At 49.4% G+C, this 17,434-nt stretch overlaps 1 protein-coding gene across 1 annotated transcript in view; it reads right to left on the bottom strand.

The window, feature by feature from the left end:
* LOC144729501 (uncharacterized) overlaps window positions 1–17,434 on the bottom strand; it is an 88,374-nt gene that overhangs the window by 54,349 nt on the left and 16,591 nt on the right. Inside the window, exons 7-8 of the mRNA XM_078609837.1 lie at window positions 15,617–15,764; window positions 14,350–14,544 (exon numbers count right to left, since the gene is read on the bottom strand). Coding sequence (XP_078465963.1) covers window positions 14,350–14,544; window positions 15,617–15,764 — 343 coding nt within the window. The remainder of the gene's footprint in view (window positions 1–14,349; window positions 14,545–15,616; window positions 15,765–17,434) is intronic.

The raw sequence follows: 17,434 nt of genomic DNA, 5'->3' as shown, positions 1-17,434 counted from the left end.
GGATGCTGGGGGGTGGTGGTTGTTGGTAGTGTCGTTGATGGTATGGGGATGGTTGATGGCGGGTTGGTTGATGGTATGGAGGTTGATGTGGTTGGTGATGTAGTTGATGTTGGTGTGGTTGATGATGGTATGGGGATTCGTGTAGTTGGTGGTGTGGTTGATGTTGTGGAGATGGTTGATGGTGGTGGGGTCAGTGGTGTAGTTGATGGTATGGGGGTTGGTGTATTTGGTGGTGAGTGAATGGTTGGTGGTGTTGCCTGTGGTAGAGCAAGGAGGAAGACATTTGTCGCGGGCCCTCTATGAATGCACCGTAAAAAACCCCTCAACCACCACGCATGTCAGCATACGCGGTCTCCTTTGCATCATTAAACGATAAATATCCCCCCCCCCCACACTAAAAATGCAGGGGGGTGGCGAGGCGGTAGGGAAGAGACATTTTGGCAGCAATAACCCCGAACAAAAGATGCTTAATTAGTGAGATGCGGCAAAGGGGGGCGGGGGTGGTGGCAATGCCACCGCGGTGGAGTCGTGAAGTTCTATTTTAGTTGCTGGGAGCTGCTTAATTGGGAGCCGTGAAAGCGATCTCCGCGTTTGATGAACGTTCCCGGAGCGGTGTGAACCTTCCGTGTTGAAGGAAACGGCCCGTGGAAGTAGACGTCACCGAAGCAACTCTTGGGATACATTTAAATGCCCTCCACACAGCAGCCGGAGTGACACTTCGCTTCATGTCCTTCGACAACGAGTAATACCATCTTCGCATGTCAACAAATACGATTTTTTTTAAATAATTCTCACAATCACATTAAATGCGATGCATTTTCTTTACAAGTATTTTTGTTTTTATCGTACCCCGAGTGGATATCATCATATAACGTGTGTAGTCATTTGTGATCGGGCTGAGACCTAAGGCAGATGAGAACCCGGTGTTAATAACAGGCGGCAAACCCTGTCATGGATATGAACCCAGGCTCTCATCTGAACCAGCTCCGTGATTGTCACCTCCGAGACCACGCAGCGTGCGGCGTGCTCGTTATGAGTTGTGAATGGTCACCAATCGTCACCCAGTGTTCATCATTGTTTTCTCATGGCTTGTTAATGTAAATACATTCAGGACATCGCTATCATCGCAATGTGTTTCACAAACGTGACGCACCTTTCAATCGTGACTGACTCGTCGCTAAAAACGTCTCCTATAAAAGGCAATCGTGATAACTAATCACGGGCCATTTTCTATCCACTGCTGGCTGCGCCAGGGAGCGCGAGATGTTAACTACCTCGCCTGGTATGCAGGAGGCCGTGGGTTCGATCCCGACCCTGACGCCTGCTGCTGTATATTTGTATTTGGAGTCTGCGTGTCTCTCTCTCGCCCATCATCATCACGGTGGCTAGGAGATGTTAACTACCTCGCCTGGTGTACAGGAGGTCGTGGGTTCGATCCCGACCCTGACGCCTGCTGCTGCTGTATATTTGTATTTGGAGTCTGCGTGTCTCTCTCTCGCCCATCATCATCACGGTGGCTAGGAGATGTTAACTACCTCGCCTGGTGTACAGGAGGTCGTGGGTTCGATCCCGACCCTGACGCCTGCTGCTGCTGTATGTTTGCATGTTCTCTCCATGTAGTCGCGTGGATTCTTCTCCGGGTCCTCCGGGTTTTCCCTCCACATTTATAACCCTGCGTTTAGAGTGTTTGACTGCTATAAATTCCCACGTGATAAGCCACTTCGTTGAGCTATCATTTGTGGCCAGGTGGCTTCTGAAAAAAATGTCGAAATAGCCCAGCGGGCCTTACCTGCTACAATAAAGAATAGCTTAGTAGTTTCGTTTAAGGTCTCTTCCCCACACCTCAGCATCTCTGGGATGCGACGATCCACTGAGGAGTCGATTGTATGGCTCCGTCTCCGTGATGAACGTCCTCTCGGGAACATTACCTCCCTGGACTGGCACTCCGTCGCTAGTCTCGACCACCGGTCACCGTTCGTGTTTTTAGAGACGCGTCCTATCCAAGCCCTTGTTTCGTGCGTGTACGTATGTACAGTATGTCTAACTTCTTTCGCACCATACCGAGCCAACTGTGCTGATCGAAGGTGCGGTTTCTTAAGACAACACGATGTCTCCGACCTACGTTATGCGCCAGCTCATCCCTCTTTGGGAATCTCAATGCCATTCCAAGCTTGCATCCCTCCGTGCTGTTATCATCTAATCATATCCACTGCTGCATTAAGATAAAAAAAAATTACGTCCAACTAACTTGAGTATGTTCTCTAACTCCTCGCCCCCCCCCCCCCCATAGATTGAGAAATAATGTCTTTAGAACTGCTTTTAGTTTATATTCGACGTTTCGATCGCAACACTATTGGCTCTGTTGCGATTGAAACGTAGTTTTTTGTTAGAATATGAATTCCTGCTTTTAGTTTGTCGTCCTTCCCCCGCACCTCGGCTAGCACGGTCGGCTACGTACGGTGCGAAAGAAGTTGACCATGCGCACGTATGTATACACCCCCTCACAATGCTATTCCAGAATAACTCAGCAACTGGAATAGCCAACAGCTACGACTGCAAAATTGCAGACAGCGTGATGGCCAGTTGCCAGCTTGTGTTGCATCACCTTGTCCGATAGCAGGGAATTAGGCAAGGAACATCTCGGCTATGACTGAAAAAGGGTACAGCTGGCCCTGTCCGATTAAGATGTAGGCAGTCGTGTGGCCAAATTTTTTTTAAAGCATTCGCATCTCCAACAACAGCCGTTCGCCACTACGTTCCGGTAACGTTACAACGGCGCTCGTGCCAGGCTAGGTGCACTTTGAGGCCACGTGAAGTGTCGAAAGCTTCGATTTAAAGCTTTCGTGACTGCAGGGATTCATCTTCTTGGTTCTTTCCGTAAAGTCACGTAGAAGGGAAATAATAAAATAATAAAAATTCAACATAATAAAATACTATTCTCACGACATTTCGGCCACAACGCAAGCAGCCGTCCTCAGGTGAAGAACAAGTCTGTCGGAAAGACAGCGTCTGAATGAACACCACCAAGCTTAGCAGCGTATATTTAGAATTGTATTTTATTATGTTTTATTTTATTCATTTTATTATTTCCCTTCTACGTGACTTTACCGAAAGAACCAAGAAGATGTCGAAAGCTCGCTGCCAGGAGGTAAACCCGGCAGACTCCCCCAGGGGTCATGGGTCGACGGCCCCGAGATGACTGGCAGATGCCCCACCCGTGCGCCCCACCGTCGCAACCCGCTTTGGTGGCACCTTCCTTGCGGCTCCGCTCGGGGTTGCGAGCGTCGCTCCTCTCTGCTCGTCTCCTGCTGCTGCAAAGCCGCGTTGCTTCGCAACCATCCCTACACGCTCGTTTGCTGGCCCCAGCATTTCGGGTTTTGCTGTCGAGGTGAGATCAACATTTATTTTTCATTTGCCGCGGCTTCAGGATTTTGTGCAAAGCAAGGAAAGGGGTGGGGGGGAGCGACAGCCGAGGTCTGAAAGTAGTGGCGCGCCAGTCAGATCGAATCAAGCCACACCAAAAAAAATTATAATTTTTTCCAGGCTGCCCATGAATATTTAATACCCTCCCGTACCCCGCCTTCTCCCCCCCCCCCCCCCACAAATCAGTTTACCAAGACCCAAGACCGCACCCCACCCCAGTGCACCCCCCAATCCACACCTCCCCCAGCCACCCACCCTCCCCCCAAAAAACCCAGCGGCTTCGCTAAAAAAATCGTGTTATTGACGTCCATTCTGCATAGTGTGTTTCTAAAAAAATCGTGTTATTGACGTCCATTCTGCATAGTGTGTTTCTAAAAAAATGCGCAGCTTCGACAGAGTTGTAGATTAGAATGTTTAGTTCTGAATGAGAATGTTTTCGTTCCGTACATCGCGTCGTCGTCCTGGAAGCAAATTGCATCACATCTGTGGCGTAGTAGAAGGGGTTGTCGCGACCAAATGTTATCCACAATGGAAAGGGTTTGTTTGATTATTAGATCGCGTAAATATAAACGGGCCGTTCAAGTCGCCACCACCCGATACAGTCAATTAGTAAGGTTGGTCACGTAAGCAAAACACTTCAATTAATTACGAGTTCAGGACACCGGTGTGTTGGAGAGTAAACCCACAGCATTTACAATTCGAGTACGACGTTTCGCCGGTTATTACAACCAGCCTGATCACACGACAAACCTTACTATTTAGCTGTGTCGGGTGGTGGCGGGGTTTTACGACACATTTATATCTACGCGATTTAACCCCCCCCCCCTCCCCCAAATAACCTCTATTTAAGATCGGGAGCAAGAGCAGAGCCTCACCATTCTGGCGAATTTCCCGATGATGCTGGATGCAATTACCAGCGAAACGTCGTACTCAAAAATTGTAAATGTTGTGGTTTCAAGCTTCAACACACCGGTGGGCTAAAGTAGTGAACTATTTGTCTTTTTGTCAACGTGACATTTGTTTTGCTGATTGGCCGTGTCGGGTGGTGGAGGGTTACGACACATTTATAAGTGACGCGATCTAACCCAAAAACGTTCATTATGAATAATATTGGTCGCGAAATCCTACGTGTTCAACATCTATTGTGCATCACATCTCTCACATCTCCGAGGAAGCATAGACCCAGCAGGATGGCAGCAACTAGGCTTGGTGAGCAGCCTGCGCCGCCAACAATTGCCCGAGCTCTGCGGTCCTCTCTCGATGTATTTAGCAAGATTTGTTTTGTTGCCAACGAATGAGGGTGTGTGTGTATACATGCACGTGTGGGAAGGAGAACCGGTGGAAAACCAGAGAAACCCCCGTGCAATGCGGGGGAGATGCAACTCTGATGCCAGACAGAAGGGGGACAGATGGTAACTCTGTCCACACACTGCCGTGCACGCGTTTCTCATCGGGGGCCAGGCTGTGCAACCTCCTCGACGCCCCACGGCTAAGGGGCCGTCCATAAATGACGTCACGCACCTAGGGGGGGAGGGTTCAGACATTTGTGACGATGTGTGACGAGGGGGGGGGGGGTTGAGAAATGTGACGTCACATAAAAATGCGCAACTTGAAATAAATATAGACAACACATTCTACTTAATTAAATAGACTTTTTGATAAATGTTTTCTCCTACAACATCAGAGTGCAGCGCCACATTAAATACGCACTACAATGACAATAGTTTAAAGCGATTTGAAGCATGTTTTATATTTTTTGGGGGGGGGGGAGGGGGCAGAGCTTTGTGACGTCATATTTGAGGTGGGGTTTGACTTTTTGTGACGCCATGTGACGACGGGGGGGGGGTTATAAAATCGTCCAAAATCGCGTGACGTCATTTATGGACGGCCCCTAAGCAAGGGTTTTGTTTTCATAAAGCAACATTTCTGTGAACCTCCAACCCCCGTGCCTCCGCAAGTGCTGGATTGCAGGCCGCACGTGTGAGCCATAGCTGGGAATCGAACCCTTAGAATCTGGATTAGTAGCGGAGTGAGCTAACCATTGCGCCACCGCTCCACCCCTACGCACCATTGCAATGCAGTCATTGCTAATTCTCGGGAGGCTTCGAGGATTGCGAGGAGTCCACTAGAGGGCAGTATTACAATGGGTGTTGTTCATAGATAGATTTGGTCTGCTCATTGCATTGGGGCTGTAGTTCGAACGTCTGTGGAGCTGCCAGTGTGATCTTCTCTATGTGCCTGGTGGGTTTTCCCCAGGTTTTCCAGTGTCCTCTGACACCAAGCCACGCACTCATCTATTAGCATTCACCAATAATCCCCATTTGCACGACCCTCCTAAATAACAGTAATTAGACTCCAAAGGTGGCAATATTTATATGTGCATTGTTAAATTAATTAAATTAGAATAAATCCAGAGTATGAAAAAGGCGTTTAAATTTAATTTGCACGAAATAATGTTTGTTTAAATATGTATTATTTGTTAATATATTTAAACATTTCCCCAAATAAATATCATCACCATACTGCTCAACTTTGGAATTCCCTCTCTAAGTTCGTATAACCCTGCTAAAGAAAAACAAATAACTCTTACGTGTTAACCCTACAGCGGTGCTGTTTGTTACTGGCCGCAACCATGCTTTAAATATACAGGTTTCCCTCGCTTTAGGCGGCAGTAGTAGATGTGTTCCAAAGAAAGTCCGCACAAACTAAAACCGCACAAGCCAGCTGCCTGCCGAGTAGCGCACACAGTACACACAGTACGCACACAGTACACACGCACAGTAGACACACACAGTACACACACAGTACACACACACAGTACACACACACAGTACACACACACAGTATATACACACACACAGTAGACACACACAGTACACACACACACAGTAGACACACACAGTACACACACACACAATACACACACAGTACACACACACAGTATATATACACACACACAGTACACACACACAGTACACACACACAGTATACACACACACACAGTAGACACACACAGTACACACACACACAGTACACACACACAGTACACACACACACAATATACACACACAATGTTATCCCACGTCCGACCGCACAGCCTCATGCAAAGTGAATTATAGCCAATTTTGGGTTGAAATAGGTTAGCCGCATATACGCGAATTTGCACAAACCGAACCCCGGATAAAGCGAGGGAAACCTGGATACATTAAATAGCATTGAGAATATTAGCCACGCGCTTGTGGCTACACACGTGGCCTCTAATCCAGCACTGTGGAGGCAGCCAGGGTTGGTGGATCACGCACAGATGTATTTAATCGCCTTTCCCGGGGAGGTGGCGTACCCTGGGCTCGTCAGGAGAAAGCGGTACAGCAGAACGTGGACTATCACCTGCCATTTCAGGATGGGGATAGAGTGTTGCACCCTCGCACGCGTGGGTTTTCTCAAGGCATGCCTGGGTTTCCTCCCACGTGCCTACATAAACACGCACACATTGTCTGAAAACATACTCTTTGTTTTTTTCGGTAAAGTGACGTAGGTACAAAATAAAATTAAATCAATGAAAACAACTAAATTAAATCACGACGTTTCGAGCGCAACACAAGCGTCCTTCTTCAGGTGGGGACAACGTAGCGAAAGCACAACCGCTTCAGTTTGTCTGAAAACATCCTAATATATAGAGGACGGCAGAGCTTGGGCAATTGTTGATAGCGCGTGGCTGCTGCTCCTGCTGCCGCCTTCTGGATCGTCCGCGATTCCTCCTCCTCGTGCCTCTCCTTCTCAGGTCGAGAGCGAGTGAACATTAACCACGAGATCGATAAGCTGTTCCAGCGCCAACGGTCACGCGGCACGGCGACTGCGTGGGAGTGGTCATCATCATCATCATCATCCAGCAGTGGGTAGATGAAGAACTGATAATTGTCGCAATGTACGCGAGTGAGGTCGTGGACGCACAGATGTTAAACGACGAACGCCTTCCACGAGTGGAGACTTGGCTGCACGGTTGCACGTAAGTCTGCACGTGGGGTAAACAAACAGTAAACAACGGCAGTGAAGGTGGTCACAATAAACACGATAAATAATATGGACAATAAAAAAACACACATCGCCACGCATATCAACGCTGCTCGGTTAACACCACGGCGATAAACAATAAACGCAAACGATAAACAAAATATCCAGGACGGGAAACAGCAGACATCCCAATAAAGAATGCGCGTGATTAATAAAGGACAAAACGAAAATCACAACCTCACGCGATGAACAAAACAGTGGTAAACAAAACACAATAAACAGCAGCCAACAAATGTACACAAGAACGTAATTACCGCATTGTCCTGATTATAAGAAGGTCTGGAAAGTAAGATCCCCCACTACCACCACCACCACGACCACAGCCCCCGAAGATATGTCCAGGTGTCAATACACTTTTACAAATATGATCACACACACACAACCTACCCGATTATAAGACGCGCTATTTTTGTAAGTTTGGGGTGCGTCTGATAATCCGCAGAACATGGTAGCACAACTACAGCAGGGGAACCATGATTGCTCCTGCTATGTGTGTGTAATCCCAGTTGAGTAATTTGCCGTGTCATTTTTTTTATCATTTGGCAAAATTTCCGATCGTCATAACGGCGCACAATAGCCTACGCGTTTCAAACGACCTCAGGGGGGTTTTAATGTCGACCGTGCAGCTGATGGCGTGTATTTTGTGATGAATAAACCCGCAGCATTAATTAGCGCTGCCTTCCGGATTCGAACCGCGAATTTATGGCACAAGCGGCGGTGTCGAGATCGGCCTCTCTGGAGGAGGTCCGTGAAGGACGCTGCTACTGGGCAGTTGGAGGCAGTCGCCCTCCAGCAACAACGGAAGGCAAGGGGAGCGACGATCACAACAACGAGTGGAGCGCCGGGTGGCTAAAGCACAGCAAGTTGGCACAGGTGGTGCATCTGCCAGTCATCTCAGTCGGTCAACACATGGCACCTGGGACTTTCCCGTGACCTGCCAGCGAGCCTTCACGTGGCCTCAGTGCACCTAGCATGGCACACGTGCTGTGGTGACGCCACCGCTACTTAGTGGTAAGCGTTTGTTGTTGTTGTTGAGTGGTTGTAGGTGATTGGATGGGTGGGGAGCGGTAGTGTAGCGGTTAGCGCGCTGCGCTACAAACCCAGAGACACGAGCTCGATTTTCCGCTCACTGCCAACACCAGTGATGATCATTTGAATCAATTACTGAGCCTCCCCCTAGGTCGACTCAGCCTCAGATGAGCACGTGATGCGATCTGTAAACATCGAAACTCGGGAGGCAACGGCGGCTGTGCATGGTGCTGGCCACCCACCCCCTCGTGTGCCGTGCCGGCCTTCATAGGTGCTCGCAAGCAGCACTTGCCCCAACAGCCTGTTGAGGCTATACAGGGGGGAGGGTCAATTTTGGGTTCTATTTCTGGACGGGTGGGTGAGGGGCGGGCTACCCGCTGGGTCATGACCTTGACGCAGGCACACAATGGGCAACTCAGGCTAAAGCGTGCAACATAGACGACACGCGCAGTGGACAATAGAACACCGCGTACGATGAGCAACACTCGTAAACCGTGGCAAACAACGAACGATATTGAGACGAGACCTCGCCAGCCCCCAGCGATAACGATCCCACGAATGGTGATGGTAGCGCCTCCAGTGGCTGTAGGGGGTAATGCAAACCTGTAAAGCCGCAACGTTCGTGGCATCCACCAGTGTTCTTCACTCATTTTCATCGGTGGGGGGTGGGGGGGTTGCACTTTCGCCGATGAGACATCGCCAGTGTGAGGTCCACCACACATTTGTAACCATTGGAGGTTTGTGACAGCACGATAGGTTCGCGATAATCGGTTTTGAGCCGTCAATCAACGCATTGCTACAGAATAATAATAATGCAGATGTCAGAGTGATTCGCTGCCCCGAATGCGCATTGACGCCATGCTCCTGTTTACAGTCCTGAGCCGGTGATGGGAATTCCACGTTCCTATGTCAGGGGCGGGTCTATCTCATTGGAAAGCCACTGTGGACTTTCCCCACGACGTGGTATTCATTTTATCGCCCCCCCCCCCCGTCTCGGAGGGATGATGGGCTGAGTCAGTTCAACACCAGTGGGACTTCTCATTGGAACGGGGAGGAGTGTCTTCACCGCAGAGGTCGCAACCGGGTACCCGATACCCGTACGCTACCCGATACCCGGCTACCCGTACCCGGCCGGGTACGGGTAGCCGTTTGTGACCCTGTGCGGCCGGGTACGGGTAGGCCGTGAGTCACTGGTGAGTAACCGGTTGTCACTCATTTCGGGTAGGGTACGGGTACGGGTAAGGAATCAAAACCCGTTTGCGACCTCTGCTTCACCGTCTGAGTTGTCACGAGGCCGCACTGAAGGCCGCCAGGGGCCGCCAGTGACCCGCGGGCCTCGCACTGAAGAGCACGCGAATCCATCGATGGCAAAGGAACAAAAAAAACATCGGTTCTCACGGCGATTCGATGCACGTGTTATGAGCTCAAAAATAGATAATGGTCGATTATTTGATTAATTAGCGGTAAAAAATAAAAATTCGCAAAATAAAATGGTGAAAAAGGAATAAACATTAGCCTTTTCCGCAATAATACAGGATGTTCGAACACCAAATAGACACGCCGTATGCGAGGCATCAAGTCTGCACGAACCACACAAGCCTGTGGTAACACATGCAGGCGTGCTTTGATGATAATGTCCGCATAGTCCTCAAAACTGATTGGCCTACGCCAGAGACAGCCTCCATCCGTGTCCTTGTCCCGACACCAGTGTAAGACCAGAGAACGATGCCAAGAGCCGAGTGGCACAGAAACAATGTAAATATCAAAAACCATTAAAAGCTTTTGGTGATCAAGAAAAATGCAGACGTGATGCCTTGCAGTAGGTGTATCTATTTTGGTGTTTGAGCATCTTAACCGCTGAGGGTGAACCCTGTTCTTCATATCATCATCTTGATACTGGCAACAAAAAACGGGTCCCATAGACACAACAACCACTACAATTAATCCATGCATACAAAAAAACTTTTATTTGAGCCTGGAAAAGGAAGCATTAATTGTTTTATTGTATCTAAGAGAAGCAAAATAGTGGTTCAGCCTACACCGAAAGAGTAATATTTACAGGATAGTTTTTACACCGTATGAAATATCACACCAACAGTATTACAATATTATAAAAACAAATCCAGTAGTAGATTCGCATATAAAACGTATCACGCTAATTAATCAAAGCATTATAAAATGGCATTTACTTTCGCGAGCAGTAGTAACAGTAATAACGTTCGGGCCTTTGTCAATGATCCACTGCTGGATGAAGGCCTCTCCGCGCCGTGTTGGTCATCGGAGAGGGGGGTGGTCTTGTTTGACCATACTTCACCGCGCTGGTCAGTGCGGGTTGGCGAAGAAGGGGAAGTTCCAGGATCGGTTCAGATAGCACTCCCCGCTTGTGACAGCCGTGGTCGGGAACTGAACTCGGGTCGGCAATCTCAACGTGAAGTACGCTAACCATTGCGCCACCACTCCGCATAAGCACTAGCAATGTCAGAAATAACTTTTGGTGAAACCCTCTAATCCAGACTCATCTTACATCTGCAATCTCTGTATATCCACAACCAGAATCTATCTACGAAGGGTCCTCTCATCATCCATCGGGCAACTTCATCCTGGATGGAGTGGTAGCGGCAGGGGTTGGCCCCAGCACTCCACCTGAGTTCTTAGATTCCTCACCACGGCTAACATCAAAAAGCCCGACAAAACCATGGTGGCGGCAGCGGACGCAGATACCCGGCGACGATGATGACAATTCACACGTTGAAAATCAATAACTCTCTCCCGCAGTGTGCGGTGCGACCGTGATCGCCACCCAGAAGAGAACCGTGGAACGCAAACTCGGTGCCCTCGATTCACAAAGACGAAGGGTCGGCATCGTCACCATCGCAGCGACGCTGCACCGCTCCGCGAATCCTGACGCAATCATCCGGCTCATGAAGCACACACCTCGATGTGAAATCACAGCTGTCGCTCGACATCAACAGGAGGAGGAGTGATATCCGATCTGATCCTGGCCCTCAGGCTGGTGAAGTACGGTCACACAGCCTTCAACGACCGACATGGCATGGCTTTGGGTCCAGCAGCGGATTGAGAAAGGAGCTGGTTAGTTTTAAAAAATAAAATCCTAATATCCGTAACAGAGGGGTCGCATTGTTGCGTTACGCGTCGCTAGTAATTAGGCACAACAATGACTGCCAGACGTTTATGAACGTCTTAAATTTCTGATTCAGTAGAAAACAAGGCACGTCAGCTCGAACTCGTTGCAGCAGGACTTTTGAGAACAGGCATAGTGATAATAGTAATGAGCTGCCCAAATTACCAGTAAAACATTACAGCAAAACCCCCGAAAATAACGACAGCAATAATAATGGCGTTGTAAACAACTTAACACTATGAGCATAACGCCACCGCTCACCCACGCCCCCCACCCCCCACCTCCATCCCCTGCCCCCCCAGAGGATTGATTCATCATCACAATCGAGATCACGATTCGATTAAAGAATCGATTTTATATATATTTTTAATCCGATTTGCAAGCTTGTCGCTTTATTAGTATTATAAGTTACTCCTCTGCGCGGTTTGGTTTCCGCCCGTTAACCTTTAAATGTCACGTGTGCACATCGTTTGCGCAATCCGCAAATAATCGACGTCTTGCACGGTTGTGAGCCGTCAATCAACGCTTCGCTACAGAATAATAACAGTGTCAGAGCGACTCGCTGCCCTGAAAGGGCATTGACCCCATGCTCATCTCCTATTCACAGTCCCGAGCCGGTGATGGAAATTCCGCGTTCCTATGTCAGGGGCGGGTCTATCCATTGGACAACCACTGTCGGCTTCCCCACAACGTGGTCATTATTTTATGGAGCTCCGGAGGGATGATGGGCTGAGTCAGTTCAACACCAGTGGAACTTCCGATCGCAAGCCGCCGGTTACTCGCCCGCGAGTTAGAAGAGGGTTGCCACATTTGAGTTCATCAACACATGGGCAGCGATATGAGGCATGAAAGTATTGTTACGACATGTACTTCAAAGGCACGATATATCCTGGCAAACAAACCGGTGTCATATCACGCCGAGCTATTTCAATGGTCAAAACGAGTACAAATATTGCTCTGGAGACCCATCTTATGGCACGCGTCATTATTATTACTATCTACGCTTGTTTACCCAGGAAAAGCATCACTCAACGATTCTAGATTTGAAGCTTTCGTGACTGCAAGGAATCATATTCTTAGGTTTTTTCGGTAAAGTCACGTAGGTAAAACATCAAAATTAATGAAAAAAAATAATTGTTTTATTTTATTTTCATTAATTTTGATGTTTTACCTACGTGACTTTACCGAAAAAACCTAAGAATATCACTCAACGAGTTTCAACTCGTCTTCAGGAGGGTCCTGCCACGTTTTCACAGGAGGAGGGCAATGTTGCTGTTTCTACTGCTACTCTGTGTGTAATCCCGAGTCGTTTGCAGGTAAAAAAAAAAATGTCAGCATTGCGATGTTTGGCCAATGCTGGTTACATTGCATGGATCTCCTTTTTTTGTGATGGAAGGCAACCCGAGAACCCAGAGGAAAGCGATGCAGGACAGGGGGAGAACATACCAACTCCACTCAGAAAGTCCCGGAATTGAACTCGGGGCCCCTTCGTGGGTCACAAGTGTTACTACTGCACCACTATTCCTCCCGTTAGTTCTGTCCATACGAATCATGCACAAGCGGCAACCCTGTGAAATTATGAACATGCACAGCCCCTACGTGACATTACCGAAAGAACCAATACGAATTCCTGCAGTCGCGAAAGTTTCAAGTCGAAATGCACAGCCCCCTTTTTGGCAATCCACCGCTAGACGAGGGCCTCCCCGCGCCGCGCGGGTCGTGGGGGTTTAATTTGGTGAAGGTGGGGAGCGTAGAAGATGGGAACATAGACAGTAGAGTACAACAATGTATCATGCCGCACTGCCCATCGGGTAGCCCGGCGCGGCTGCCTGGCTTGTGAGGTGGCCACTATGATCGCCAGCTGTCCGGGTTTCCCCAGCATCGTCCCCTTCGTTAGTCAGATGCTGCCCTGTGAGTCTTCGCAGGACATTAACAATCACAGGTCATTTGAATACTTACATAATAATACGCAACTCAAGGCAATGCATTTGAGTGTAGTTCTCCCCTCTTCCAGTATTGCGAGATAGTCATCTTCCCATGCTATGTCCCCTGTTTTCTTTTATATCTCAGAGGTGGCAACCCTCATGGTCTACCCCCATACAATCATTCTTCTATCGCTACCACCATGATTTACTGTTCCCGTGAACTCCACTCTTTGATTCCCCCCGCCCGCATTGAGGACTCGCTCTGCCACCACCAGACTGTTTCGTCTCACCCGTCACAACAACTCGCTGACTTACACAGCCACCCACTCGCTTGCTCTCCCCACTCGCTCGCTCTCCCACTCGCTCACCCACTAACAACACCACACAAGGTCACAACGCTTCTCTTTCTGAGTCTTCAATCGCACCCCTTGCAATTGAAATTCCCTCCTCCCCTCCCCTTGCTCAACTACAAAAAACGCATTACGATTCGTCGACTACAATTTTAATGGTTGCCGTTTGTTGCTGACCGCAATGCGTCTGGGCCCTTTGGGTCTGTGTCCAGAAACAACCAAGTAATAGCTATCCAGGCTCGAGCCTGCTTTAGCTTGTGAGTTGCGACGAGATCGGGCGCCTGTTCCGGGCGACGCTTCAAACACATTTTTTTGTTTACGATGGGGATAGGCTGCCCTCTGCAGATAATCCGCCACTATCAAAGCTGCGCTTGAACGGACTTGCGTAACAGCACGAGGAGGCGCCCACGTGGGGCCACTGCCTCCTGTCTGACGGGCAATGGCCACCGCCGTTGGAAACCGTCGCCGTGGGACTCAGCGGCTCGGCCTGTTCCACCTCGGTGCCTGAGCCTCGCCTGGCCAGCCAGCCTGGCTGCTCTTCCTCTTCCAGGCTGGAAGAGAAGACAAGTGGCAGGCCGCTGGCTTGGGCCTGCCTCTCAAGTTCCTGGGAGCAAAGAAAATGTATAAATTACAATCAGAATCTTTGTTTAGACTGGAAGAATCCGATGAACTGTGAAGCTCTTTTTCACAGATGTCCAATACAAAAACCGATAGGAGTGCAAAGTATAGTAAAGCTAAGAAAGTCACGAAATATGAATGAAAATAAATCATGTAAGTACAAATTGCATAAGGACATAAATTCCTGTAGATTGTTGAATACCAAATGCAATCTTGGGCAAGGCAGCAAAACAAAAACAACAGTCCCAGACCACACCAAGACAGCACACAATCCCTCAATAAAATTGCATGTCAAAATGTAACTATCAAATACCAAATGCTTTGGATTATAAGATGCTCTGGGAAATGAGATGCACCCCAAACGTGTGCCCAGTGTCAATAAAGCTCTGCACATTTGATATCCCAGCCACACACCTCACACTTTAATACAAACCCTCCAAAATCTAGAGAATGTGGTAACAAGAAAAGTAAAATAAAAAGTGAGCAAACTAACTTACAATTTTATGAATTTTTTTTGTCAACTGGAAGGCAGGCAGGTAGAAAAGCATTCAGATAGGTATGTACATAGTCGGTTGTGATAGATAGTTAGGTAGGGAAGCAGACCAGCAAGAAGCCTGGCAGTCATGAAGGTAAGTAGGCATGCACGCTTGTAGGAAGGCTGACAGGTAAGGCAGGGAGGTGGTCGATTTCCTCAAACCAATTGAGAACACGCTGAGTACAACCCCAGACAGTAACTTCTGCTGGCAAAGTACAGTCACTGTCGTCCGGTAGGGCCCACCAGGTAGGGGCCACTGGGTAAGGCCAATCGGGTTGAGCCCACCAGATTGGGACCCACCAGGTTAGGGCCCACCGGGTTAGGGTCCACCGGGTAGGGCGAACCAGGTACGGCCCACCAGGATAGGGCCCACCAGGTAGAGACGACCGAATAGGGCACACCGGGTAGGGCCCACCGGGTCGACCCACCCGGTTAGGACCCACCAGGAACGGCCCACCAAGTGGATCCCACCAAAGCCCCCCCCCCCACCCCCCTTCGAACGCTGGCACCTGTAGCGCCGAACCTGTATGCGCAGGCCCAGGATGGCATTGGCCTCCTCCAGCAGCCGCTGCCGTGTCTCCATGTCACGCGAGCGCTGCTGGTCGCGCTGCAGGCGGCGGATGTAGTCTACCGACGCCTTCAGGATGGTGCCCTTGTTCCAGCGGATGTCCCTGTGGCCCGGCAAGTGGGCGGATGGGGGCGGGTAGGAGGGAGGGCGGGTGGCCACAAGAGACATTCAGACGGTGTCGCGAGTGAGCGTACATTTTTTTGTTCTTCACAATGGGCCTCTACGTACTTCCATGTATCATGTAAGTGTACAGCAAGTGTACAGTACAGTCTGTGGGTCGCTATGTGTAGCCTATGGATAATGTAAGCGTATATGAGTTTACGGATCTCGATGTAAGTCTGTGGATTATATAAGCGCATATGAGTCTGGGTCTCCATGTAAGCCTATGGATCATATAAGTGTATATGACTCGATGGGTCTCACGTACATCCATGGACCATGCAAGTGTATATGAGTTTAGAGGTTGCTTATGGATCGTGCAAGTGTATAGGCATCTATGGGCCTCTACGCAAGGAGAGAGATTGAGTTAAGAGACGAGGCACAGAATAGTAGCACATGGAGAAAGAAATCCGAGCAGCCGACCCCCATGCAGAAATGGGACATGTGGCTTCGTAGATGAAGGACAGTATAAAGTAGGAAGATTGCTGTGCAGTGATTGGTGACAATTGGTGACCATTTACTAAATTCGCAATGTCGCAAGCTGAAAACCAAGATTTGCACTTAGGATGTACGCAGTGGCAGCTCAAAGGCTCTGACACAACAATTATGAAGCCCCTCGACCCTCCTGGCCATCTCAGAATTATACCCTCAACAGTAACATGAGCCCTAATCGCAGGAGCATGAACGATATGGATTATATTTAAACGTCCACCCTAACTCCTGCGGAAAGCGCAGTCCAAGACGTTCCATGGCTTAGAAGTGTAAAGGCCCAAAACACCTCTAGATCTCCCTGCAAGTGGAGACCCTTCTGCCAGCAGTGGAGCGATCGAGCCCATTGCAGGGCTGCGCCTTCCACCCAGACCCAACAGCGCTAGCCACCGCTCGCGTTCTCCCTCGCCGATGAGACGAAACAAAGGGGGATAAAGAATTGCCCGCTGAGATCCTAAAGTTCGAATTCGGTTCTCAACCACCCGTGCTTACAGTGGGCTCTCAAATGTAGTGAGCCGATGGGCCCTTCCACGCGCCGAGTGGTTGGAGCCACGATTCTCCGAGCGGCTGCAGAGGGATGAGTGCCGGTGTTTGGAGAGGAGGGCCCACGCAGGACGCGGAGGCAATCCGACGCCCCGCAGAAATGTGACGCGTGATATACTTCAGCGCAGCGCCATACGCGGGCGGTCACGGTCTCATCACACCTTATTTACAAGTCTATTTTGGTCACGTTTTTTTCTTTTTTTAAATGTAACAACATGTGAAGTATGCGCCGACTAGTGCGGCCGCAGCAAAGTGCAACCCCCCCCCCCCCCCCCACAATGTAACCCCATGCCGACTCCTCTGGCACGCGCAGACAAAATACTGGAGCTGTCGTGTTGGTCATGAACCCTTCCCGGCCAAAAGGAAACCGAGGGATGGGGAGACAGAGACGGATAAGTGTGGGCTGTGTCTTGCGGATTTTAAACTGATGGGGCGGGCAGTGTTTTCCTGACCGAGGGTCAAGGACGCACACCACACACATTCCAATCGCTGCTATCACTGTGAGAGGGCCCTTGTAGTGACAGGAAGCGACCGAGCACGGTGCTAAAATCAGACACGCAGTTTTGCCAGGTGAGCATTGTA

The sequence above is a fragment of the Lampetra planeri genome, chromosome 32, assembly GCF_965212315.1.
Source record: "Lampetra planeri chromosome 32, kcLamPlan1.2.h2, whole genome shotgun sequence".
Classification (NCBI taxonomy): Eukaryota; Metazoa; Chordata; class Hyperoartia; order Petromyzontiformes; family Petromyzontidae; genus Lampetra; species Lampetra planeri.
The sequence above is the reverse complement of the archived record's forward strand: the minus strand, read 5'-3'. Positions and strand labels throughout refer to the sequence as shown.